Raw genomic sequence first — 24,867 nt, 5'->3', positions numbered from 1 at the left:
AAAAGTATTCCAGTTCATAAATGTACTTTTGTCGGTCAAAAACCTTTAGATCATATACCAATGTCCCACAATGTCCCAAAACAGCATCTCTCCCTAGTCTGCGACACAAAAGACACAACTTCTCTGGTGGTTTGGTCTAACTTTCCATCCGTGCTGTGTGTTTGTGTTTGTCCCATCTCAGTGTGTATTTTGCCTAAGAGCTGCATAAGCAGTAAAAAAGCTTATGTGTCTGGATAGCTTTGACTCTGTCTCAGCATGTCCTCTGACAGAGAGATGGTCTCAGCACAGACTGAACACAGGTCACTGTAAGGGCAAACATCACTAGACTAACATCAGCTTTTAAGTCACAATAGACGTAGAAATTCTCCTACAGTGCAGTTGTAGCTATGTTTCCTTCCTGTTTGAAAGCAGTTTGCACACAATAAATTAAAAGCATTAGGTTGCTGAGTTAAATTGATTACATGGACTTTCTACGCACTGATAAAAGATTTTTGTAATGGATATACTATAGATATTTGGTTTTTGCTGTTGCAAATCATTTGTGCTTCACTCTGAAGCTAAATGATACCATAGAGGAAAAGGTTGAAGAATTTGACTTAAAACTGTTATGAAACAGAGACCTGGAGTATTGGAACCAGGACGTGCCAATAGAGCAATGCTGGTGCTTAGTAACAGTAGCAGCAATATTTATATATATAGTACAGGCCAAAAGTTTGGTGACACCTTCTCATATAAATGAAGAAAATGCATTGAATGAGAAGGTGGTTTCAAACTTTTGGCCTGTACTCTGTGTGTGTGTGTGTGTGTGTGTGTGTGTGTGTATGTGTGTATGTATGGATGTATATATATATAATTATATATATATATATATATATATATATATATATATATATATAAGGGGATAGAGCTGGTGCAATGATTAGCATGGCTGCAGCTTAAAGCTCACACACATTGACTAAACACACAGCATCAAAAAAATAATAATTAAGTTGTGTTAACCAGCCAGTAGCAGTATTTGCTGGCACTGAGTTCATGGGGGATACAAAATCAAATCCCAGCAGGACAGAGCTATTGCCTGAGAGCAGGAGAACTGCATTCAGAACCAGTTAGATTCAGTAACCTTGACCCAGTTTCCAGGCAGTCACACCCTCAGTACGTTGTGGCCCGTCATACTAATGGAGACCTTATTATAGAGAGTGAGCCGAGACAGTGGAGGGGAGGGGAAGCGAGAGAGGTGTGAGAAGAGACGAGGAGGAGCGAAAACCCTGATTAACACCAGTAGAGTGTCTGAAACGGTGAGAAAAGGAGGTGGAAAAGACTGAAGGGGGGAAAGAGAGAAAGAGGGACAGCATCAATATTTTATATGCTTCCCTGGTGCGGACAGGATCAGTCCACATTATATTTCAATGGGCTCCATAGCAGATGATAGACTAGCCTTTAGTACACAGCACCCCCAAGAAAGAGAAATAAAATTCACGAGCTTTGGGCTTTTGCCAGCGTTTGCTTCTTCTTTACCAGGAGGTTTGGAGCAGCTGCCTTGCTGAGGTTGCCCTGAGGAAGGAAATTAACACACTTACTGTAATTAATAAGCTGCCTCTTTAACGCAGCTTTAATATCTCATGTCTGTCTGTGGCCACTTTTAGAAAATTTTGCATGGAAGTTCATTCTTTCGAATTGGTTTTGTTTTCTACTTTTAATAAGGTTTCTCTGAGGGCAGCCTGATGAAGTTGGCAGTAAATCAGTGGGTTTTTCCAAATTGAGTCTGTCTGTCTGTCTGGCTGCAGGACCTAGATCCTTTATCCCTCTGGCCCAATGATTGTTGACATTAATGCCCTGCGAACACTCAGTGTGTGTCTAAGCTTACTTTCTGTGTGTGTAAAATGTCATTTGTAGGCTGATTATGTGCATTTTTATGTATGCAGACCCTGCCTATACTGTACATTGGCAGTGCATTCAAATGTTACACAGTTCATGTGTGCGTGTGTGGTATATGCAGGCAGGGCTGTTCGCGCCCATCCCTGTACAGTACAGTGGAGTAGTTCCCTCCACCCCCACCTCCCTCAACCCTGAGCTCTCTTCTAGCAATTACCAATCAGGTCTCTGTTTTCATCCTGAGAGTGACACACTCTGACTCTCAAATCTCCAAACAAGACAGATTTGGCATCACTGCAGACTTGGCAGAGGTAGAAATGGCAGTCAACAGGGAGATAGGCGTGGTGGTGGTGCGTCGGTTGGTTGTTTGCGGATCTGTGTGAGTGTGTGTGACTGCTGACTGGTGGTATTAAGCGATAACCCTCACACCTGGTGTGTTGGTAGTAGTCAGTCGGGCAGATGGGAAGAGAGAAGTCTGGTTGGGCTTTTTCCACCAATCTCGGCTGTGCAGACGATAGGAGATCTTTGTCTCTATTTCTTTCTTTTTCTTTCTTCTTCTTCTGTTTGTCGTACCCCATTGAGAAGTGCTTCACACGCTGAGCACTCCTGAAGGTAACCTGCACTTTGGCATTTGACTGACTTATGGTTAGTAATTTTATGCTTAAGAGTAATTTAACCCAAATTAGTTATAAGAAAGCCAAATGTAACTTCAAACATAGCTAGAAAAAGATGATGGAAAAGACGAAAATCTTTAATTGACTCATTGAAAACCTCTATGGCAAGCAATTTTTCAATTTATAAGTACAGATGCTAATCTAATGTGTCTGCTTTACTTTACTAACTTGGTAACTATATGCACGACAGCTTCTTGCACCTTGATTTTGTCATGGCGACACACCTTTTCACGTGTTTGCAGCTCTGCTTTCTATCGTGTGAAAACAAAAAAGAAGTCCAAAAAACTGCTAAAATGCTGCAGTAACACCCAAGGGAAACCACTGCTACTGCTGTTAATTGCCTCTGCCCCTCCTGGTGTACTTTTGGGCTACAGATGAGGGGCGTATGATGTGTGTGTGTGTGTGTTTGCTGGTGTGTGCTTGGTGGGGTGAAATGTTGCTGATGATGTAAATCAGGTAGAGCTGAGCCATGCAGCAATGTCTTTGTCTGGAGACCATGGACTGAGACTGGGGAGGGGGCATGTTTCCTCAAGGTCGTGCCCGCTTCCCTGCACACGTTTTGCATATTGTGTGCACTTGTAAGCCAGTGCCGGCATGTTCACTGCAACAACAAAAGAAAGGTACAAGTTTGGCATGGTAATTGATTACATATTGATTCTTGAAAAATGTAAAAGTGGAAAACATCTTATTGAGCTGGATTTAGTTTACAATGCCAAAAAACATGTTTTTGATGGAGGAATTTGACTTTGTGTCAAGATAGTGATCAATTCAGAAAAAAATGACATTTTTATTCCAACCATGATCACACACCTTTGGACTCATTAAAAATGAGACTGAATGGATCATTCTACAGTGTTGACCATGGGGCTGACATAAAAGTCAGGTTGAACCATGTGGTGTTTTTGCTAAAGGCTGCATTATTTCCCTCTGTAACACAGTACAGATCTAGTGTAATAGTCTTTCATAGGCCAAATAGCTTTCCTTTATTAGGAAGGAAAGACTAACAGTGGGTTTGGAAAAAATATTAGTTTATACTGAGGGAAATGACTTTGTAAGATGGATTCATTTTTTTGCAGTGTAGTGTCCTCAAGAAGTTTGACCTCCCACTGTATTTTGACCTGATTCAGACATGGACACCACTAGACACAGCAGTGGCAAATATCCCTCCAGCAATTCTAACCAAATCTAATTCAGGTTGGCTGGTGGATCAAGAGCTAAAGAAAATAGCTGACCTCTATTCTATAAATTAGGTTAATGCGTTAATCACTCCTCTCTACTCTCTACCACAGGTACTGTTGACATGACAAGATTATCTAATATGTGAAAAGCCATGCTGTTGGTTACAATAACTTAGCTAACAAAAATGGTTGCAGTGTGAAAAGTCCGACTTTTATTAAGTCACAAAAGCCAATTATTTATTTTTCTTAAATGACACTTATTTTTTGAAAATACCTTGCTGAAAATGATGATGAATATAGATCCCATCGTAAATTCCTACTCTGTAGTTTGATGTATGAAGCATCTGACCCATAAGACTATGTTTTGTAAAATGGAGCAAGATTGGTGAATTATTTATGGGCAGACTGGAAGATACAAATAATACTCAACTCAGGTTCTCAGAGATAAGGGTTAAGAGAGACACCTGCTGGATAAATAGGTAGGCTACAATCCATTTGTGTGGTTGTATATTGTGGATAAAGCATGTGTTCACTGTGTTTGCTGAGTATGATATGTTACCCAATCTCATGGTTTTCATCTTAGTCTTATTTCAATATTTTTCCAGAATAACTACCTGGTGTTCATGGCAGAGTTGTTTGCTTGGTTTGAGGTGGACAAGCCGTCTTTTGTGAAACCAAGAATGCTGGACAACGAAGGCACAGGCAAGTCTTAAATTCTGACCTTAGGATAATAGTAGCAAAAACAACTGTATTGTCATGTGTGGAAAGAAGTAGTAATTGCTAGAAGTAATAGTAGTTGTAGAGGTACCTGTGGGTGCATTTTTTTCTGAAACATACACAAAGCAAAGTAATTAGGGGGGAATAGTATTATTGTGCTTTCCATTGTGATCAATTGTCTTTGTTGTGTCACCTCAGAGCCCTCAGTCTTGTTGAAGAATATACCAGCAATCCCCATCTCCAAGGCAACCAAGAGGAGCTTCATGGAGAGACCCCCAAGTCCTGAAAGACCCAGGTATACTTCAAAAAATGCATCAGCAAGGCACTTCACTTCCATTCGAGTGGGGCTGCGTGTTGGCTAGTAGTTTACGCCAGTTAGGGGCCAGCTGGCTGGTGTGAATATATGAGACTGATTAGGCCAAATAAGGACGTTGTTTTTGTTGTTATTTTTTTTGCAAAATGTATATCTGGACAAATTAAAGCTAAAAGGACCATGAAAATATGTTGTACAATGTATAACATGTTTATAATTTTCTCTTTCTCATTCTCAGTTTGCCCCTCCGACCCCAGCCTCGAAGCTCAGGTTGGTGACTTTTTTCTATTTACTTACTTTTTTTGTTTTTTACCAAAAATCAAAGAGTTAGGTATGAATATCAAAATATGATTACTTGTGGGTAAAACAAGTTTGGTTGTGATTCTTACTTTGCTTACCTGTGTCATCTAGGAGAGATCAAGAGGTCAACCTCAATGTCCTTTGTCGATGGCAACCTCGGCACCTGGCCTAAAGAAAAAAGGTTAGTAATATTACTGTCCTGTTTATGTGCTGCCCATTTCAAATATATAAACCCAAAGACTTTAAAAATTAATATATACCATTGGGGATTAAGAAAAGCATATTGTGTTGTTTCCTAACCAGACTTAAATTTAGAAAATAATTTAATGGTACTTTATTGTCACACACATGTAGCGAAATTCATTCTCTGCATTTAACCCTTCCCTCAAGGGAGCATATTTCATTAGAAACATGAATACAAACAAGATATCTGAAGATTTAATCACATTTCTCTTTTGTTTTTTTGTTAAGGTCTGGGCCCTATGGAGTGTCTTTTGACATCCCCTTTGACAAAGAGGACTCTGCTTCCGGCGGTCTTTCTTCCACGCGTGGCATGGTCAGGTCTGTCAGCACTGATGATGGTTCTGGCTTCAAGGTCCACCACCTTCCCCGCGGAATGAAGCGCAACCTGTCCTTCCAGCCAGTAAATGGCCAGAGTGTCGGCATTGAGGAGGAGGGCTGCCCAGACAGCCTAGCTGGTATGGAGCCTAGCAGGCCAGTGTACCCCAACGGACATGGAAGTGTCATGGCAAAAACTCCCTCCATAGAGGAAGCTCTTCAGATTATCCACAGCCCAAGTAGGCCCCCAGCGGAGGGGATCAACAGCAGTTTCTTCCTGCACATTCAGGACCATGGGGCTGGTGTTGGTGTCTTGGAGCCAGTGTCAGAGTTGGACTCCCAAGGGCCTCAAAGCAACACAGACACCACCGAGGTAGACACTGGCATCCATATTCATACAGAAGACATGCTAGATGAGGATTCTTCTCTGAAAGACTGCTCTGTGAACATGGACCTGGAAATGGACACGCCAAGCCCCTGCCCGAGCAGTCACAGCAAATCCCCCTCAGGGTTGAAGTTGACCAGCTTTGCTGAACAGAAGAAGAAGAAGAATACTCCATCATTGCCAGACTCAGGGAGGTGCAGCAGCAGCTCCCTCAAGACCACTCCTGAGGGCTCCGAGTTTTGCCTCCCGTTATCTGTTTCCTGGGCCCCGACCCCTGAGCACAGCCCCATCCATCAACAAACCACACCCCCCCTCACTGCTCGAGCATCGCCCACACCTGTACAACTTCCAGCCAATGACCCTGCTCAGGTCATGGCTACAGAGATGGTACAGCTGAGGATGAGGCTGGAGGAGAAACGTAAAGCCATCGAAGCGCAGAAGAAGAAAGTGGAGGCTGCTTTCACAAGGCATCGGCAAAAGATGGGTCACTCAGCGTTTCTCAATGTCGTAAAGAGAAAAGGAGATGGGGCTGCCAGTGGAGAGGAAGGAGGGAAAACTGAGGGAGAAGGCAAGGCAACAAGCACAAGTCCCACCTTCAAATTTGGGAGGAGCAAGGCAGACACACCTGATGGGGCAGAGCAAAGCAGCACCGCTTCCTGTTGGACAAAGTTGCCTGGTGCAGGAGAGGAAGGTGGTCAAAGCCATGCCCAGCTCACCGAGGTAGATCTCACAGAGTATACACGCTCAATTGAGAAACTGAACCATTCATTAGCCTTCCTTCAGACTGAGATGCAGCGACTGGCTCAGCAGCAGGAAGTGATCATGTCCATGAGGGAAAAACAACATCAGCAGGCGTGGGTAATCCCTCCACCCCATACAAGCCCATCACCCCAAAAACAGAGTCGATCCGGAGCTGCTACTCGATCCTCAGGACCCTCGTCTCCTGCCGACTCCCCTCGTTCCACCCACCGCTCTCCAACCAGCATCAAACGCAAATCTGCCTCCTTCCACTCACGCACTCCTCGCGCCGCTCGACCCAACGAGCTAAAGCTGGCCCCTTACAATCGAGTCCTCACTGCGCCACAATCTGTCGACAGCATCCCCAGGCTACGGCGATTTTCTCCCTGCCAGCCCTTGGCAAGTTCCTTCGTTTACATGGGGGAGAAACCAGCAACCTCCAATCCAGAGACAGTAGCTTCAGATGGAGATAAAAACAAGGAGACAGAGTCACTATATTCTCCAGAGAGGGAGCTTGCCAGTGTATGTGTAGCCAACTCACCCCCCAGCTCCCCCAACCTGCAGAACAAGAGAGAACAAAGGGAAGCAGATTCAATTCAGAAGTCAGTTGCAGATCTGAAACCTACCATAGAGTCATCATTTCCTGAGGTTCTGGCCCACCCTGTGGTAGAGACCTTCACAGTGACACCTACAGAGATTCCTCCCCAGCCAGAAGCCTCAGGCCAAGTCAAGAACAGCTTGATTGAGGTTCCTCTGTCAGTCGTGAAGCCACTGGATGATCTGTCTCTTGATGAGGACTTGGAGATGCAGCAGGGTGATGTGGAAGGCCCGTGTCAGGAACAGAAAATCTCTCGTGGTTTTTTCTTTAAGGTAGGCTTTTGATTCAAATAACTGTCCCCAATGTCTAGATTTTGTTTTGTTTGTCTTTTGATAATAAAAATAAAAATTGGATTTGCACAACCAAACAAACTGGAACCAAAGGGAGGAGTCAACAAGTAAGAACAAAGAACCAGCAATATAAATTTTAAAAACCACAGTATGCAGAGTCTTGATCACAACCTTGCAGCGCCACTGGAAGCCTTTAAATTCAGTGGTGCACTTCTGAAAACAAAAAGGGCAATTACATTTTAACCTGAGGCAGCCATGTTTGTTTTTTATCTGGAAACACTCTTGTTTCTAACATTAAGCGATGATAAATGGTTCAGGAAACATGTCATCTTCCCATTTATGGGTGCTAAGACAGCTCGCTAGCTGCAGTCTGCGCTTAGATGTAGGTCATAAAACTGGGGCTGTTGTGAATAATTTAGGCCCAGCTGTGGAAATGTGGGGTTGCGGAAGGGTTGAATAGATGGTGGATGTGAGGGTGGATGCTAAGGGATGAGCAAGGGATGGACACATTTAATAAAACCAATTTGTACTAAAATTGGCTGCCTGGCGTGACTATGTTGAGAGCAGTAATACAAAGAATATGGTTAAAAACTGAATAATAACAATTACATAAACGTTTAGGTGTCTGGATAGAATAAAGAGCACTGTACCTTTTCTGCTCCTAAAAGAAAAGCGTCTACTCTGTTGCCTCTTCCAACGTTTTTAGTCAAATTTAATTTCACAAAGGAGATTTGACCTTTCACAATAACTATTTAAAATGATATTTTTCATTATATCAAATTAGATGAATAAAAAGTTGGGAATATCACATAATAATCCGTCACAGCTGTAGAATGTCATCTTTGCTTAATGATCAGCAGCTACAAAACGGTAATGTATAATATCCACTTAATGATACTGGATTTTTTTTACAATGCTTAAGGACACTCTACCTAAAACAGTGTGAGGTGACTGACTTTGTTTCCTATGTGACTCAGGCGGATGGAAATGCCGAGGATAACATGGCTCAGAAGAGGGCTGCTCTGTTAGAGAAAAGGATGAGGAGGGAGAAGGAGAGCCAGCAGAGGAAGATGCAGCAGGAGGCTGAGTTAGAGCAGAAGAAGGAGGAAGCTCGGTATGTTGTTGACACATCTGGAAAATAAGTCCATACACATTTTCAGAACACAGTGTAGTGTGCTCTTTTCTTTAGTCGGAAAAAAAAATGTAGTCACACAGGTTGTTATATATAATATCCACCATCAGAAATATTGAGGGTTTATGCAGTTTCATGTGTCCCATGTTTTTTAGACTCTTATTTTCTTTTTTCTATTTTTAAATCTTTAAACATATAAATGAAGTTTACTCAACTTCTGGAAATTAGTGTCAAATTAATCATCTGGTTTTATAACTTAATACTTGTTCATTTAGTTTTTGTAGCGTACATTCACCTACAGTATGTTGAACAGAAAACACTTACTGTATTCTCTTCTCTGCACTGACTTCCTCCCATTCCTGTGCTCTGTCTCTTTAGACTAAAAGCAGAGGAGGAACGCGTCAGGAAGGAGGAAGACAAGGCCAGGAGGGAGTTCATCAAGCAGGAACATCTCAGGAGGAAGCAGCTTAAACTGATGGAGGACATGGATACTCTCATTAAACCCCGACCAGTCAGTGGGGCCAAGCAGAGGCGGGGGCGTACCAAGTCCATCCATCGCGACAGCATGGACTCTCCCAAAACCCCTGTCAGAGCTGCCACAGGTAACCATGGAGACGGCCCCCACTCAGAGAGGTCACGGTCATCCCATCTGTTGAATCTGTGTCCAGCTGCCACTTTGCTTTGTGCCACCTGAGAATGTCTTAATCACATTCTATCACATTCTACACATTTCAGATATGTTTCTAATTTGGTCAATTTAAGCTTTCAACTGGGTTAGTTGTGACATTTACAATCTACAAATTAATTCAGTAGAACTTGAAATTTGAGCTTGAACATGATGATATACTAACGGAGCACTGCAATACTTGTGTGTGTGTTGTATGTGTTTTAATGTCAATTAAATCATGCATTATATATTATTCTTATATTTATGCATATAATATATTGGTGTCCATGTGGACTTTGTGTGTATTACTGGATGTGAGAGTTTTTTTTTGTCAAAACACTCGGCTGCATTGCTCTGTGACAGGGTTAGTACAAAACACAGTGGACAGCCTGGTGTTGTTATTCGTTGTGCCGGTGTAACTGTGTCGCGCTGTATCACATCTCATCTTACATCCAGGTTCACGCCAACGTGTCTTTTCAGTCTCCAGCTTGTCCCTTGCTTCCCTCAACCTGGGAGACAGCGACAGTGTTCACTCTGAGAAGAGATCGCCAAGGTGAGATGTTTTTACAGGTTTATAGCTATTGGTGTAAGTTTGATGTTTTCAGAGGATTTTTAACAAGATTTGAAACTTTTGGATACATGACTATACATTCAGCAATATAGCAGTGGGATAGGTTTTAGTAAAAAAAAGGTGCTAGGTGTAAAAATACTGCCAGTTTGTTGTTTGCTGTATGATAAAAATTGGAACACCTAAAACATAAAAAAACACAGACGTGGTACCCTGCTATTATTGAGAATAATTCACAATTTTAACCTGGTTCACTTGTTTTAGGAATTACAGTAGCTAAGCCACTATATATATTATGCATTGACTTAATGCTCCCCTAGAGTAAAAACTCACTCAATTATCCAAGACAGAAATTTGGCACGTGTATCTGAGAAAAAAGCATCTGTGGCATTACTGGTCGAGGAGTAGCCAGACATGAATTTAATTGGACATATCATATTTAAAAGCAATGCCAAAACAATGTATTTTATACCTTAAAATAGCTGAGAAACTTTGACTTTGGAGTGAATGTTAAGCATATTTCTTTAACTGTCCTTCGTGTGCAGTAATGGTGATACTTTCTGACCTTTTTGTCTTTTTAAAGCCAAGCTCTCCAGACTAACTCCAGTTCTCAGGTCTAACATTTCTTCTGTATCTTCTACCTTCCTTCTTTTAATACTTTCTTTCCTGCTATTTCACACACGTCAGAAGTGCTAGTTTAGCATCTGGGGCTCTCTTCTGCTTTCTGAGCTCTCCTAAACTGAGAAGAAGAAGGTTAGTTTCTGCTTGGCAGTTTGACTTTAAGGCACTTCCGACTGCCCTGAGCCCAATCCTGCACTAAAACCCTGTTCCACGCTGGGTTTTTCAAGGATTGATCTAGCACTTATAGGAAAAGCAACATTTTCCCTTATGATATACTGCAAAGCACTGGTCCAATGCTACGCCTTTTCTCCCCAAAAAAATCACTTGGCTTTTTCCACTTACCTTTCTGCTTGGCCTTTTTTCCCACCTGATAAAACATCAAAGTAAATAGTTTTGTTTTGTTTAGAGTCACTGCGTCTCCAACCTGTTCTGTAGAACACACCCTGCATAAAACATCCATCTTACCAAGTCATTTTACCCCATGTTGTGTCTTAAATCTGCTAGTGGGATTCAAGAAATTAGTTGTTCTTGAAACATTGACAGTTGTTCTTAAACAGTTGTTCTTGAAACAAAATGTAGTTAATCCAAATTAGACCTTTATATTCTTTTGGAAGATTAGGCCTTTTTGAGAATGAAAAAAAAAAACGTTGAGATGACTTGTTAACATGGGCAAAAAACATTTGAGCTTAAGATGGCTGAAGTTGCTCTTACTTATTTGCTGTGCTCATTGATTTTGCACAATTACAGATGCAGAATACTGTGTTTTGTAAATAAATTATGATGTCAGTGTAATAAACTGTATTCAGTCTGTATATTTGGAAATCAGCTGTTCGTGTATAGAGGGGACACATAAATGCAGTTTGCAGTTAAGAAAAAGACTAAATTTGCTGCACTCTAATTGATTGTCCTTTTTTATTGACCTTGTATGCGCCAGACCACCTCACATCACCGCACTCACTGCCTGTGCTTGCAAGCTTTGTTACTTTACTACTTTCCTAGACAATGTGCAACAAACACCCAAACCAAGTTCAAACTGTGCGCTGGAATAGGACACACAGTTTCCCTTCACAGTAAGGGGTACATCCGCGTAGACATGATGTAGACAGGGTGGAGGGGTACTGCTGTTCTGCAATGGCTGGATGGATTTATTTTTGCCCTGCCTAAAGAAAAAAAATGCTGAGTGTTCGGGAGCAGCACCCATGCAGAAAGGTATAATCTAATACTCTGCGTGTATACGTGTGTGTGTTCTAGACCAGATTCTGCAGATGGCTTCCTGTCCCCGAGTCGCTGCAGCAGGAATGGAGAGAAGGACTGGGAGAATGGATCCACAACCTCCTCAGTTACATCTAACACAGAGTACACTGGTAGGACAACTTAGGCCATATCTTCAATAGCAGCGGTTTGCAATGCAAATATTAAAACTGGCTAACTACAGTTTCAGTTTACCCTTAATAGTTTGGGGAACAAGCATAATTTTAAATGGTAACATGTTATGGAATGACATCATAAAAATAGTTATACATTTTTTGAATATTGTGTAATTGTGTGTAATTTTGGTATCCAGTGCAGCTAATATTGATACTCAATGACAGCATTTAATTTTTTTTGTAGTAATATTGTAATTTGTTTTCGTCCAAATTGAAGTCCTCCTCTTTTCTCACTGCCGTCTTGGTAGGGTTTCCTACCTCAGTAGATGTACAATGTAAAATCATATTAGCTTTGAGTTTGTTTTTTCTTAATCTTAATGCTGCATTCATAGCTACAATTTCTTTCTCAGTTCACCCAATAACACATGAATATGCTACCAGTAGCAATCTTCATGCATTATTTAACAAAAAAAAGAGTAAAAATAGGAAGGAGAGTCTTTCCTTTGACATAACTGTGTAGTTGTCATGACAACAGTACAGTCCCAATGTTCTCTCCTGTGTTCTCATTCAGGACCAAAGCTATACAAGGAGCCCAGTGCCAAATCTAACAAGCACATCATCCAGAATGCTCTGGCCCACTGCTGCTTAGCAGGCAAGGTTAATGAGGGGCAAAAGAACAAGATCCTGGAGGTGAGGGCATGGAGCTTTTAACATATTGTTCTATACAATTTCAGGGGTTGAAGTGTCCTGGTGGCTGTATTGATGATGCACGCCAAGTACTGTACCTTTAACAGTCAATCCTGTAAAGATGGTTCACAATAAATAAATAAAAAAAACAATGAAGGGAAGGTTGCAAGACATTATGTTCTGTAGGAAATGTAATATGGCGTAGATGAACATTGATTGCAAAAAACACCAAAGTAGAATAAATGGAATTAATTTTTTGAATGACAACAGAGTGGTGACTTTGATATGGCTTTGTTATTGTACTAATACAATTAGTGATAAGGAAAAGCAGCCTACATTATACTGAATGTATCACGACAAAATTGAGCTTTTGAGTTTGCATTAGTCAGGGAACAGGCAAATTCGAAGGCCTGGATCTGTGATAATAAGGTAGAGTAAACTATTTGAGAATTTACAGTTCGAGGGGTTTCATTTTAAAACCGTTCTTTCACAGTGCTTTACAATATTTACTTAGGTTATGTTCCACAAAAGGAAATGTATGTACAAGTACAGGTTTGCTTTGATACAAAAAGGGCTAGTCAAAGAATAATAAATAGTACTCTAATCGCAGAGAGGAAAGGCAGAAAAGACATTTTACTATTTAAGCCAATCTAAATTACAAGGCAGACACACTTTTAAATAGCTAGAATTAGGTTGTGAGAGAAGAGTGAGAAGAGTCAAATATCACCAGAATCTTGACTTTCATACTGTATCTAATGACCTTAACAGGAAATGGAGAAATCAGAGGCCAACAACTTTTTGGTTTTGTTCCGAGATGGCGGCTGCCAGTTTCGCTCTCTCTACACTTACTGCCCCGAGACGGAGGAGATCAACAAGCTGACAGGCATCGGCCCCAAGAGCATCACACGCAAGATGATCGACGGCCTCTACAAGTACAACTCAGACAAGAAACAGTTCAGTCAGATACCTGCCAAGACCATGTCGGCCAGCGTGGATGCGGTGACGATCCACAGCCATCTCTGGCAAACCAAGAAGCCAGCCACCCCTAAAAAAGTAGTGCCTGCCCAGTCCTAATGGAACTTAATACACCCAACATCACCATTCCCCCCTCAAATGGAACATACCCATTTCAATTTGCACTTCACTGTACATATCCATGAAGATTCAAGCACCTGCAATGCCAGTTAGATGAATGCATAATTGTTTTAGGATTACGTTTGTTTGTTGTTTTTTTCCATTGCATTCCTGTCCTTGTTTTTCCTACTTACTCTGGACTGGACATGATACAACTCAAAGATTATGGACAACTGGAATGTATTCCACTGCTGAAAAATGATGTAAATGCTTATCACTTATGTGTTTTTGGAGATTGTCATGTTTGAGTCAAACTATGAAGGCATGTGTGGGTGTTGGTTTTTGTTTCCTTTGTGCCAAACATCAAAAAACAGACAGTATGAATGCCAGGACAATTTACTGAAGCACTGAATGTTTTTAATTCATGTACATATTGATCTTTGTTTGCATTATCCTGTTGATGTGTGGCCTTATGCGCATTTTGTTTTAGCGTGTGAGTGCAATGAGGTTATTGGATAACAGCGGATACAGATGGGATTTTTTTTGTACTTAGAAGAACTCTTCATCCCTGTGGTTAAAACAGTTTGTATATTACGGTACGCAAAACTACAAGGGGCCAAAAACCGAATTGCATACAGCTAGTGTTAGCCACACAGCATATGTGTGTTCAGCTCAACAAAGCCAAGCGGTTTTAACTTTTTAGAACCCGTTTTTAGAAAGTGATTTCAAAGAATGCAGGACGTTACCATGGATCACTAGTTCTCACGCTGTGGGTCGAGACACCTGCAGACGATTTGAACTATCATGTGACAAAAATTTCTGATATACAAATATGCTGTCAGTTTTGCAATGGTTGTGTTAAATTCCTTTTTACTCATAATATACAGAAGTAGTTTCAACCTCAAGATAGGTACTCCAAGATGTAAAGTTGACAGATAGTGAAAGTAAAAATCATCCCTAAGTTAACCATCTGGTTTGTTTTCACTCGGGGGTTTACAATGAGGCATTGTTTCAGCCAAAAAGTTTGAGAACCAGTGTTGAAAATCACTCTGCTGCTGGTTCACAGCAGATTTATGAACAAATTAAACAGCTCAGTATTTTATTTTTGTTGTCAAATGCTGCCTACTGCACCACATAGGATGTTTGCAGATTATTAATACAATGTACAATCACACTCTCACCCACTCGTATCAGTAAAATAACACAATTCCAAGATTATGACACCTAACAAGTTTTTTTTTTCTGTATCAATATCAGGATTTACAATTCAATTCATTATAGTACATGATTGACTTCAGATTCACACCAGGCTTACTTGATGAATAAACCTTAGATTGCTCAGTTAAAATCAATTGCTTATACTGTACATCACTGCAAGTATTGCTGATCCATTAAAATTGCCACATTGTTACTATGGTTTTCATTTTCCACACATCTATGCATCTGTACATTACATTCTTGCATAACACAAACGTGTTCAACCAAACAGCCTATAGATGCAATGCGTCCTAGATATACCAGAAAATATAGTAATGTTGTTAGATTTCTTTTATTTATTTGTATTATTAGGATAATGAATTTCACAAAATAATGCAAGGCAGAATAGGGCAGATTCTTGTTGCTGCATACGGGTAGAGACTCGCCACAGAGTTTCATTGGTGTCAGTATCACGTTCCTTTTGCCACCGAATGTCAAATCAATTTGCAGGTACGTTGTCCAACACAAGAAAATCTGCTAACATTGTGCTTTGTTTTTTAATGGGGGCGATATTTATGACCAAAAGAGAGCATGTACATGTCTTTGAAAATGTAATCTAATATAACGGAGTGTTTCTCTGTTGGTTATTAGAAGCATTTGTCAACTGAAGCTATGTCCACTATGGCTGTTTAAGGCCAAGGTAAATGGTTATTTTAAACTGTAATGATATTGTACAGTGTATTCATGTGAGCTCATACCTATTCACTATGATGACTTTGTTTTGTTTGTCAGATGCTGTGCTGTCATTCAACATATTGCTGAACATGTAGTTTCATTTTGTTTTTGTTTTTTTGGCATTTAATAAAACTAAGCATGGCCTCAGCATATATGGTGTGTTAACTGTAAAAAACAAAACTCATTGGAAGGATCTGTCAATCACCGTTGTCTAATGTTGTTTTGATTGATAGTAATGATTAAGGAGACAAAAAGATAATATGGGGTGTCACTTCTTTCACCATCTTTCACCATGCAATATTTATGGACATATTCTTATTTTTTGTGTTGTTGTTTTAAGTAGACTATAGTAACATTATATCAACACTTTTGTGTGAGGCTACAGTATCATTTTCAAGGCATTTATTTGTTTAACCTCAGTCTTATCCTCATTGAGCTGGAGAAAATTGTTAGAAATCAAACACTTCATTTTGGCAAAGCAATCTCTTAGGTAAGCTGGCTCACTATTGTTTTTAAGCTTACAATATATAATTGTGTATCATGTACTCTAGTAGAGCAGGAGATGATGTTAAATACAACTAGTCACAGAGGCACATTTTATTAGTGGAACTTTATTGTCCATATTGAGAAAATGTGTCACCACACAGCATAGACCTATGGAAGGACAATTGATGAACACAAGAACAATATTTATTACAGATACATACAGACAGCTTTCATTCAGCTTTTACAGTCCACAAACACAGTCCTAGACCTACTGTCAGTCAGATGGGAGCACAATAAAATATGGGAAAGCGCGAGATCAAGAACTAAACAACAAGAAAAAATATTTGAAACAAAAACTGAATAAAGACTATAGATAAAGAGAGACGAAATACAATCGATAAAGGGCCGAATGCACATAAAAAGTAAAACAATAAAATTAAAATATTATGCAAAAAATAAAAGGAGTAACGTTACAGGTCTGGTTTGTAAAATCATATGGAGGCAATGCAAACAAATACTTTTGGGTAGGCTAAATATGGCATGTGTTGCTATGAATAACGTTACTGCCTGGTTTAACTGCGTTTTACCAAATTCACTAACCGATAGGCCTATGACGTAAGGCTATAAAGGAAACCTAAGAAAACATAAATCAAGTGCTGTTATTTTGGGGGTTTTTGTCAATATATTTCTTACTATTTAGTTACATTTAGAGTGACACTAACCTAACCATCTTAATGCCCCTTTCCCTTGTTACAGTGGGTTGAAGGTGTGACCGCAGGGCGTCATCACCACAGTGGATTGGTGATTTGCGGCTGCGTCCGCATGGCAACCGCGAGCTGTGTACAAGTAAGAAGGTAGAAGGGACCTTTCTGTTGACGCTGACTGATATCCACACCGACAGCGCTTTCCTGTCCTCTTATTCGTGGATACTGATACATTTTGGAGACTGCAGACGGATAGGAGCGACTTTAATGCGGCGTGTTGTTGGCGCAGACTGACAGGTGAGGAGTTAGCACGGATTCACGGCGGCATGTTAGCCCGTACCGCCGCCGCTGCAGCCATTCGCGATATACTCCACATTAAAAATAAGAGGGGAAACCAATGACATTTAGCTTTTGTTGTTGTGCATGTCGGTCCGCTGAACTGGCCGCGTGAGTGAGTGAAGGCGCTCTATGTGCCGTCATGCTCTAGTAAAGGTGTGTCTGAGTGCAGATAAAGTGCTGAGGCTGTCAGGTTTGGGCCGCAGACCTACTGCTGTCACATCCAGAACCAAGCTGCATGCTGTTTTGTGTGCAATGAGGAACGGGGCGGTGTCTCCGGCTGCTCTGCCTCCTGCACAGACACCCGGAGGCATTACTGCTCTCGCAGCCTCTTACTGCACTTAGGCTCCATACAAATGGCGAGTGGGTTATTCATAATTAAGATCCCTTATGTCTTCGTATAGCTGCCTATGTGATGTTGCTGTGTTAACTATTTACACCTCGACCCTTAATAAGTACATCCTAAAATATTTCTTGCCAGGATCATAGAAAAAATATTCATCCTATTGTGCACTTAATTATTTTTCAATGTTCAGTGTAGAATAGACACCGCATGACGCCATTTGAACAGTATGGATGCTACAGCACCATATAAGACCACTAACAACATACTGTTATACTTTTTCTGTAGGAATACGCTGAGCCACAAATACAAGAGAGCCCGAACATTTTAACGTGCCAGAAGTTCCTGCAGAAGTGTTGATAAATGATCCTTTAAAACATCTGGACACTAAACCACTGGACACTCTAGAAGTCACTGTAGGAATTTATTGTAATTGGTATGTGTAAACCAGTGAATGTCAGTGTGTAATAGTAGTGAGCATGAGCATTTGTGTTTACATCATTAACATTGATTTCAAACTGTTAAGCTGTCAGGGCACCCTCTCCTCTTGGTTTACACACACACCTCTGCCCACACAGTGACAGATAATGCTGTTAAGTGCTGCATATCAGAAAATGTATTATTTGGTATACAACTTACGATGTTTCTTAAATCCAATAACAATGTTTTTTCTCTTTACACAATTTGTCAACAGATCATCCCAAAAAAAACTTTAACGTTGGGCCAGTGAACAAGTGATGATATGTGAATAATGCTGTGAGATTCTTGAAATTTGAAAATGATTGTATTTTGAGCAATAACTAGGAGAGAAACTAAATACTGACAACATCTTTGTTGGTTCAACAAATCAGTTCAACCTTTTTTTATTATAAGCAATTTAATGGAAAAAATAGCTTTTCACTTAAATTGTGGATATGTCTTGTCATTTTATTCAGGTTATGAACCATAAGCATTTTTCTTTTTTTGAAACAACTTTGTCAACATGTCCATTTCCTCTTCCTTCTGTCTGTATTCCAGCCAGCTGTACGCTGCCACCATAGACCTGTAATCATGACGGCAGACGAGACGATCAGCATCAAGGAGGCAGAGGTGATCAAGGTGATGCTGGACTTCCTGAACTCCAGGAAGCTGCACATCAGCATGCTGGCCTTGGAGAAGGAGAGCGGAGTCATTAATGGTCTCTACTCTGACGACATGCTCTTCCTCAGGTATGACTGTACACTAGATTCATTTGGCAGAAAGGAGAAGACCATAGTGTCCTGAGAGGGAAGATTCAACTTTTCAGTTTTACAGGCAGAGCTGTTTGTTAGGATCAGGGTTTGTTTATGTTTCCACCATTTTCCAGTGTTATCTTATTTATGATTGTTGCTATTGCCTGCACCACTGTGATGGGAATAAGCTTTTCAAAGACCTCTGAAGTTGTTCATCTGCTGCTTTCGACAGGCAACTCATTCTTGACGGCCAGTGGGAGGAGGTGATGCAGTTCATTCAACCTCTAGAAGGAATGGAGAAGTTTGACAAGAAGAGGTGAGAGAAATAATGTGGGGCATCATTTCAATCAGATGCATGTTTACGTAATGTCTTGGGTTAAGTTCCGGTACTGTTTCAGCATGATCTTGTCATATTACTGACAGCCTCTGTTTCTTACCAAACACTCAACAAAAAGAACACAACACACATTTTTTAACTTCGTTGTCCTACCTAATTGAGTAACATGTTTACCAGGAAATGTCACTTGAGGCTAAATCAATTGATGTCTTATAAAGTATATTTCTTCATACTGAGATTTGTGTTTCCTTTCCAGGTTCCGCTACATCATCTTGAAGCAGAAGTTTCTGGAAGCTCTATGTGTAAATAATGCCATGTCTGCTGCTGAAGACCCTCATAATGTACGTAAATATGTAATTAGGAAATAAGTATGAGTATTTCCATTTTGAAAATAGCCTACTAATAAAGGAAGCCTTCCTGGTGGTCATCAGAGTGGGCTCACCACTAGAAGGACACTAGCAGGGAAACAAAATACCGTGACAATACCCTTGAACATGGCATGCTAATATCTCTCTGCTCCAATGGAGCTGCTTGGTGGTCAGTAGAAGAAACCTGTAATTGAATTGAAAACGTCTTGGAAAACATACACACAGATAGCTACATAATCACTTCTCCTCTTTGAATTGTTACAGCTGGAGTTCTCCATGCAAGCGGCAGTCAAGTGCCTCAACAGTCTGGAGGAGTTCTGTCCAACCAAGGATGACTACAGCAAGCTGTGTCTCCTCCTCACCCTGCCACGTCTCACCCACCACGCAGAGTTCAAAGACTGGAACCCGAGCACGGCACGTGTCCACTGTTTCGAGGAAGCCTGTGCTATGGTAGCTGAGTTTATCCCTGCAGACAGGAAGCTGAGCGAGGCAGGGTTCAGGGCGAGCGGGAACCGCCTCTTCCAGCTGCTCATCAAAGGGATTCTTTATGAATGCTGTGTTGAGTTCTGTCAGGTAATGGGATTCCTTAAAAATGTAAAGGCGTACATGAAAACATCAGTGGCTGTTAAAAGGCTCAAACCTAATGCTACCTCTCCACACCTGGAGATGTACTCGAAAATCTATTAAAAGTATTTTAATGCATAGTACCCCAAAGTTTGCTGGTACAAAACCTTGTCTAAAGTAGTATAGTATGTCATAAAAAAGTCATAGTATAGTATGCCTTGAAAAATAATAAATACGTCGCAATATAGTATGTCAAAACAAATAGTAAAAAGTCATAGGATAGTATGTCAAGAAAATTCATAAAAAGGTTGTATGTCATAAAATGTCAAAAGTCATGACATTGAGAAAATTCATTGTATAGTATGCCATTAAAAAAAACATAAAAGGTCATAATATAGTATGTCATAACATTTTGAAAAAATAGTATAGTAAGTCATAAGGTTATAGTATAGTATGCCATAAAAAGTCATAGTATATCAAAAAAAATCATTAAAAAACTGTCATAAAAAATTATGACAAAATGTGTCAAAGAATTATGACAAAATCTGTCATAAAAAATCATAAAAATGCCATGTATAGTATGCTGTAAACAAATGATTAAAGAGTTATAGTATGTCATAAACAAAATCATAACAAAATTTGTCATAAAAAATCATAGAAACGTCATGGTATAGTATGTTATAAACAAATGATAAAAGAGCCATATGCCATGCCGTATGTCATAAAAAAATCTTTAAAAGTTATAGTTTAGTAGGTTATAAAATGTAAAGAAAATCATAAAGGTCATAGCAGTCTGTCATAAAAAGTCATAGTATAGTATGTACTTAAATGTGGAAGAAAACCATAATATAGTATGTCATAAAAAAGTCATAGTATAGTATGTAATAAATATTCCTTTAAAAGTCATAGTATAGTATGTCATTAAGAAGTCACAAGAAAGTCATAGTATAGTATGTAATAAAAGAATCTTAAAAGTCATAATATAGAATGCCATAAAGTCAATGTATAGTTGTCATTAAGAAGTCACAAAAGTCATAGTTAGTATGTAATAAAAGAATCTTAAAAAGTCATAATGTAGAATCCATAAAAGTCATAGTATAGTGTTCATTAAGAAGTCACAGAAAGTCTAGTATATTATATAAAAGAATCTTAAAAAGTCATAATGTAGAATGCCTAAAAAGTCATAGTATAGTATGTCTTAAGAAGTCACAAGAAAGTCATAGTTAGTATGTAATAAGAAATCTTAAAAAGTCATATTGTAGAATGCCATAAAAGTCATAGTATTATGTCTTTAAAAAAGATAATGGTGTTAAAAAAAAACAAAACAAATCATATAAAAGACATAGTATAGTATCTTATAAAAAGTCATAATAAAGTATGTCATAAAATGTTGAAAAAAAGTCATAATGTTTGTCATAAGAAAATCATTGAAAAGTCATGGTGTCATAAAAGATTCTTAAAAAAGAAAAATGTGTTATAAAAATCATAAAGTCATAGTAAAGAATGTCATGAAAAAATCTTGAGTCATGGTATAGTATGTCATAAAAAGTTATAAAACATTAATACTATACTATGTTTTAAAACAATTTATTAAAAAGTCATAGTATAGTATGTCAAAAAAATCTTAAAATGTCATAGTATTTCATTAAAAATCATAGTATAGGATATCATAAAAAAGTCATATAAAGGTCTTAGAAAATGCATAGTACAGTCAGTCATTATCGCTGTCAGTATATAAATACTAGTCAAGTGCGGCCTGCCTTGCAATGGCGGTCCTCAGAAACATTTTTTGAACGTGACATGCATGGATTATATTTTAATCATCCACAGTCCATTCAATAGCCTTCAGTAGCGGAGGACATACATTGAAAAAGGTTCCCCATATGGTTGCATTTTTACAAAACAAAGTTGCAAAGGTTGGTGGTCAAAACCCCTCTGTTTCTGTTTTCCAGAGTAAAGCAACTGGTGAGGAGATCACAGAGGGTGAGGTGTTGCTCGGCGTGGATTTGCTTTGCGGGAATGGCTGTGATGAACTGGACTTGTCCCTGCTCTCCTGGCTGCAGAACGTCTCTCCAGGTGCCTTTTCCTGCGCCTTCCAGCAAAAGACCCTTAACATCCATGTAGACCGTCTGGTGAAGCCCAGCAAGGCTGGCCACGCCGACCTCCTCACTCCATTAATCAACCGCTTGTCACCCTGCCCTACCTCACCCTTTCGCCAGAGGCCACATTCAGCGGACACCTACATGTCCAGATCTCTCAACCCGGCGTTGGACGGCCTGTCCCATGGTCTGGCAGCCCAGGACAAGAGAGGCATGGAGGCGAACATGAAGTCTGCCCTCAGTCGGAGCCTAGTGGAGAACAACGTGCATCAACAGGACGATTCACCTGAAAAGTAACAAGCTTGAGCACAACTGGGAGAAATGATTTTCGGTGAAGGTTATAAGTGCTTGAAATACCAGTTTGATGGAGTTAAACACTACATAGGTCTGCAGCACAGACATAGGTCTGTGGTATAATAATATATCAACATTTGACTAATTTTTGAAAATTTTAATGCTGAGGCTTATACTAAATTAAGGCTGTAAATTAGAGATACTTATGGTATCTCGGATGTTTTAGAGGGAAGTGGACTGAAGAGCAGATTTTTACTGCTTAAATGTTTTTGAATAGGGTCTTCATGGTTCATTTGGCCATTACTACAGCCTCCTGTTAGGGTTAGAACACTAACTGTAGGAAGTAAGGCAAGATGTGTTTAAAGTCTATCAAATCATCAGAGATGAACCAACAGCTTTGCTTTACAAGGTTTCTGCAAATAAAATTGATACACCCCAAGTAATACTGTGGATGGAGACCATGCTCTGAGGCATCACATGAAAGAACTACTGTTAACAGTTTGCCAGACTGTTCTCTGGCTCCACCTGCTGGATACAAGAAATGTTACAAAGTGAGATCACTACAATCTAAGTTCAAGAGTTTGTCATATTTTCCTGACTATAGGAAGCAACCACATGGGCTGGATGGACCCCACACCACACGCACTCCTCTGACTCCTGGAAAGGATGGTGGGCCACCCTGCAGCGCGGAAACAAATGAGGTAATAAAAACTGCAGACTCTCAGCAGTGGAGTACCGTCTTTTATGTTTGGTTTCTCAGGCTGACTTGGATTCATGACTTGAAGACTGTAAAAAGTAATAGTCATGGTTGTCTGTCTGGTCACTTTAGTCAAAGTCAAGAATTTGAGTCTGTCTTCCCTCCATAGTCATTACTCTAGATGTAAGAGATTTAGAATAGATTCCCCCTGAACCTGCTGAACTACCTCATCTCCACTGCCTCATAAATCCTTCCCCAATTCTTGACCACACCTGCCCAAGGGGCAACAGCGTCTTCAAGCCCCCTGTCCCAGTGAAGAGGGTGGAGGTCATGGACACTGGAGGGAGATAGTCTGGTTTGATGTGCGTTCACACCCAAGATGGCCTACTGCTTACATCATCACTCATCTTTATGCATCCCAAGTCCCATCCAGAGGAGCAAAGTAGCTTGAGAGTGTGTGTGTGTGTGTGTGTGTGTGTGTGTGTGTTGTGTGTGTGTGTGTGTGTGTGTGTGTGTGTGTGTGTGTGTGTGTGTGTGTGTAATGTGGTGGTGAGTGAGGTGAAGGGGAATATACTGTGGACCCGCTGGATATGATGAGGTCCTTGAAAACTTTTTATGGGATGGATGATGGAGGACGAGGCCTTGGGAGTTGAAGAGTTGTCAGTAATGGCGAGAGAGGAGAGAGTTTGTCTATTATAATCTGGTGTGTGTGCCCTTGTGCTTGTGTGTAGTGGTAATTAGCACTGCCCAGCACGGAAGCAGAATACTGAAAGTGATAAATATTCTGTCATTCAGGTTACAGGGCACGTCCAGGTAAATCAAAAATCAAATCAATCAAAAAATGCTTTTTTCTAAATGTTTTGCAAATATAAGCCTTAGGTGTGTTTTTATTTGTTTTGTCCAGCATCCTGACTCCACAGAGTACATCCAGGAGTATTACAGGCAGCGTCTCCGCGTACAGCAGCATCTGGAGCAGAAGCAGCAGCAGAGACAGCTCTACCAGCAAATGCTGCTAGAGGGAGGCGTGAAGCCGCCAAACGGAGCCAAAAACAACCTCACTGAGACCTTCCTCAGTAGGTAAGGAAGTCATTTTAAAAGATTCACAGTCAGTAATGAATGTAACACAACCTCAGTGCTACTGTGTTGATGCAAGTTTTTTTAAATTTTTTTTATCCAGATCCATTCAGAAGTTGGAGGAGATGAACATGGGCATTGGAGATGAGGTGATGTCACAGTGGAATGGACTGACAGGGAACGCCAGCACATCCAGTCCCAGAACCACCGACACCCGCCACACCCCGGACACCGGGCCGCCAAGGGACAAGCCAGGTGGAAGGGTCAGCAGCACCCCGTCAGGGGCCGGGAGCCACGGCTTGCCTTCCCTCAGCGAGTCCCCAGTCCCTGCCAGTCAGAGGTTAGAGCGTTCCGAGTGTGTGGTCATGTCATTATCGCACCACTCCCGAACTAATGTCATATTTAGTTAAGTTTTGATAAGATGTCATATACATTTTTTCTGCCAAAAATCATGCTTGGGTAATTTAATGTTGACTAGTTATCATAACAGTTTTAACATTATATAGTGATTTAATATTGAACAGTAAGCAGGATACAATCCAGTGTTGCTCTGCAACATTTAAAGGTCCCATGGCATTAAAATTTCACTTTATGAGGGTTTTTTTACATTAATTCCCCCAGCTTGCCTATGGTCCCCCATTGGCTAGAAATGGGATGAGAGAGAGACATTATGGCTTTCAAAT

The 24,867-nt window shown here is 40.3% G+C and overlaps 2 protein-coding genes across 8 annotated transcripts in view; both read left to right on the top strand.

Annotated features, from left to right (window-relative positions):
* camsap2a (calmodulin regulated spectrin-associated protein family, member 2a) overlaps positions 1–15,819 on the top strand; it is a 47,376-nt gene extending 31,557 nt beyond the window's left edge. For 2 of the 7 annotated variants that reach the window (XM_032525726.1, XM_032525724.1), the window contains 12 exons: positions 4,330–4,426; positions 4,640–4,736; positions 4,993–5,024; positions 5,166–5,235; positions 5,526–7,605; positions 8,601–8,737; positions 9,134–9,357; positions 9,879–9,975; positions 10,678–10,743; positions 11,863–11,975; positions 12,550–12,668; positions 13,434–15,819. In XM_032525726.1, the coding sequence (XP_032381617.1) occupies positions 4,330–4,426; positions 4,640–4,736; positions 4,993–5,024; positions 5,166–5,235; positions 5,526–7,605; positions 8,601–8,737; positions 9,134–9,357; positions 9,879–9,975; positions 10,678–10,743; positions 11,863–11,975; positions 12,550–12,668; positions 13,434–13,739 (3,438 nt within the window). In that variant the 3' untranslated portion in view covers positions 13,740–15,819. The remainder of the gene's footprint in view (positions 1–4,329; positions 4,427–4,639; positions 4,737–4,992; positions 5,025–5,165; positions 5,236–5,525; positions 7,606–8,600; positions 8,738–9,133; positions 9,358–9,878; positions 9,976–10,677; positions 10,744–11,862; positions 11,976–12,549; positions 12,669–13,433) is intronic. The other 5 variants (XM_032525730.1, XM_032525728.1, XM_032525725.1 and 2 more) reach the window with 4 other exon arrangements.
* A 1,009-nt stretch (positions 15,820–16,828) lies between these two features.
* Positions 16,829–24,867, top strand: part of LOC116695463 (WD repeat-containing protein 47) — a 13,292-nt gene continuing 5,253 nt past the window's right edge. Inside the window, exons 1-9 of the mRNA XM_032525734.1 lie at positions 16,829–17,158; positions 18,558–18,748; positions 18,984–19,067; positions 19,345–19,429; positions 19,721–20,029; positions 21,973–22,412; positions 23,018–23,114; positions 24,015–24,187; positions 24,288–24,524. Of these exons, the coding sequence (XP_032381625.1) occupies positions 18,591–18,748; positions 18,984–19,067; positions 19,345–19,429; positions 19,721–20,029; positions 21,973–22,412; positions 23,018–23,114; positions 24,015–24,187; positions 24,288–24,524 (1,583 nt within the window). The 5' untranslated portion in view covers positions 16,829–17,158; positions 18,558–18,590. The remainder of the gene's footprint in view (positions 17,159–18,557; positions 18,749–18,983; positions 19,068–19,344; positions 19,430–19,720; positions 20,030–21,972; positions 22,413–23,017; positions 23,115–24,014; positions 24,188–24,287; positions 24,525–24,867) is intronic.

Source organism: Etheostoma spectabile, chromosome 9 (assembly GCF_008692095.1).
Source record: "Etheostoma spectabile isolate EspeVRDwgs_2016 chromosome 9, UIUC_Espe_1.0, whole genome shotgun sequence".
NCBI lineage: Eukaryota > Metazoa > Chordata > Actinopteri > Perciformes > Percidae > Etheostoma > Etheostoma spectabile.
The sequence above is the reverse complement of the archived record's forward strand: the minus strand, read 5'-3'. Positions and strand labels throughout refer to the sequence as shown.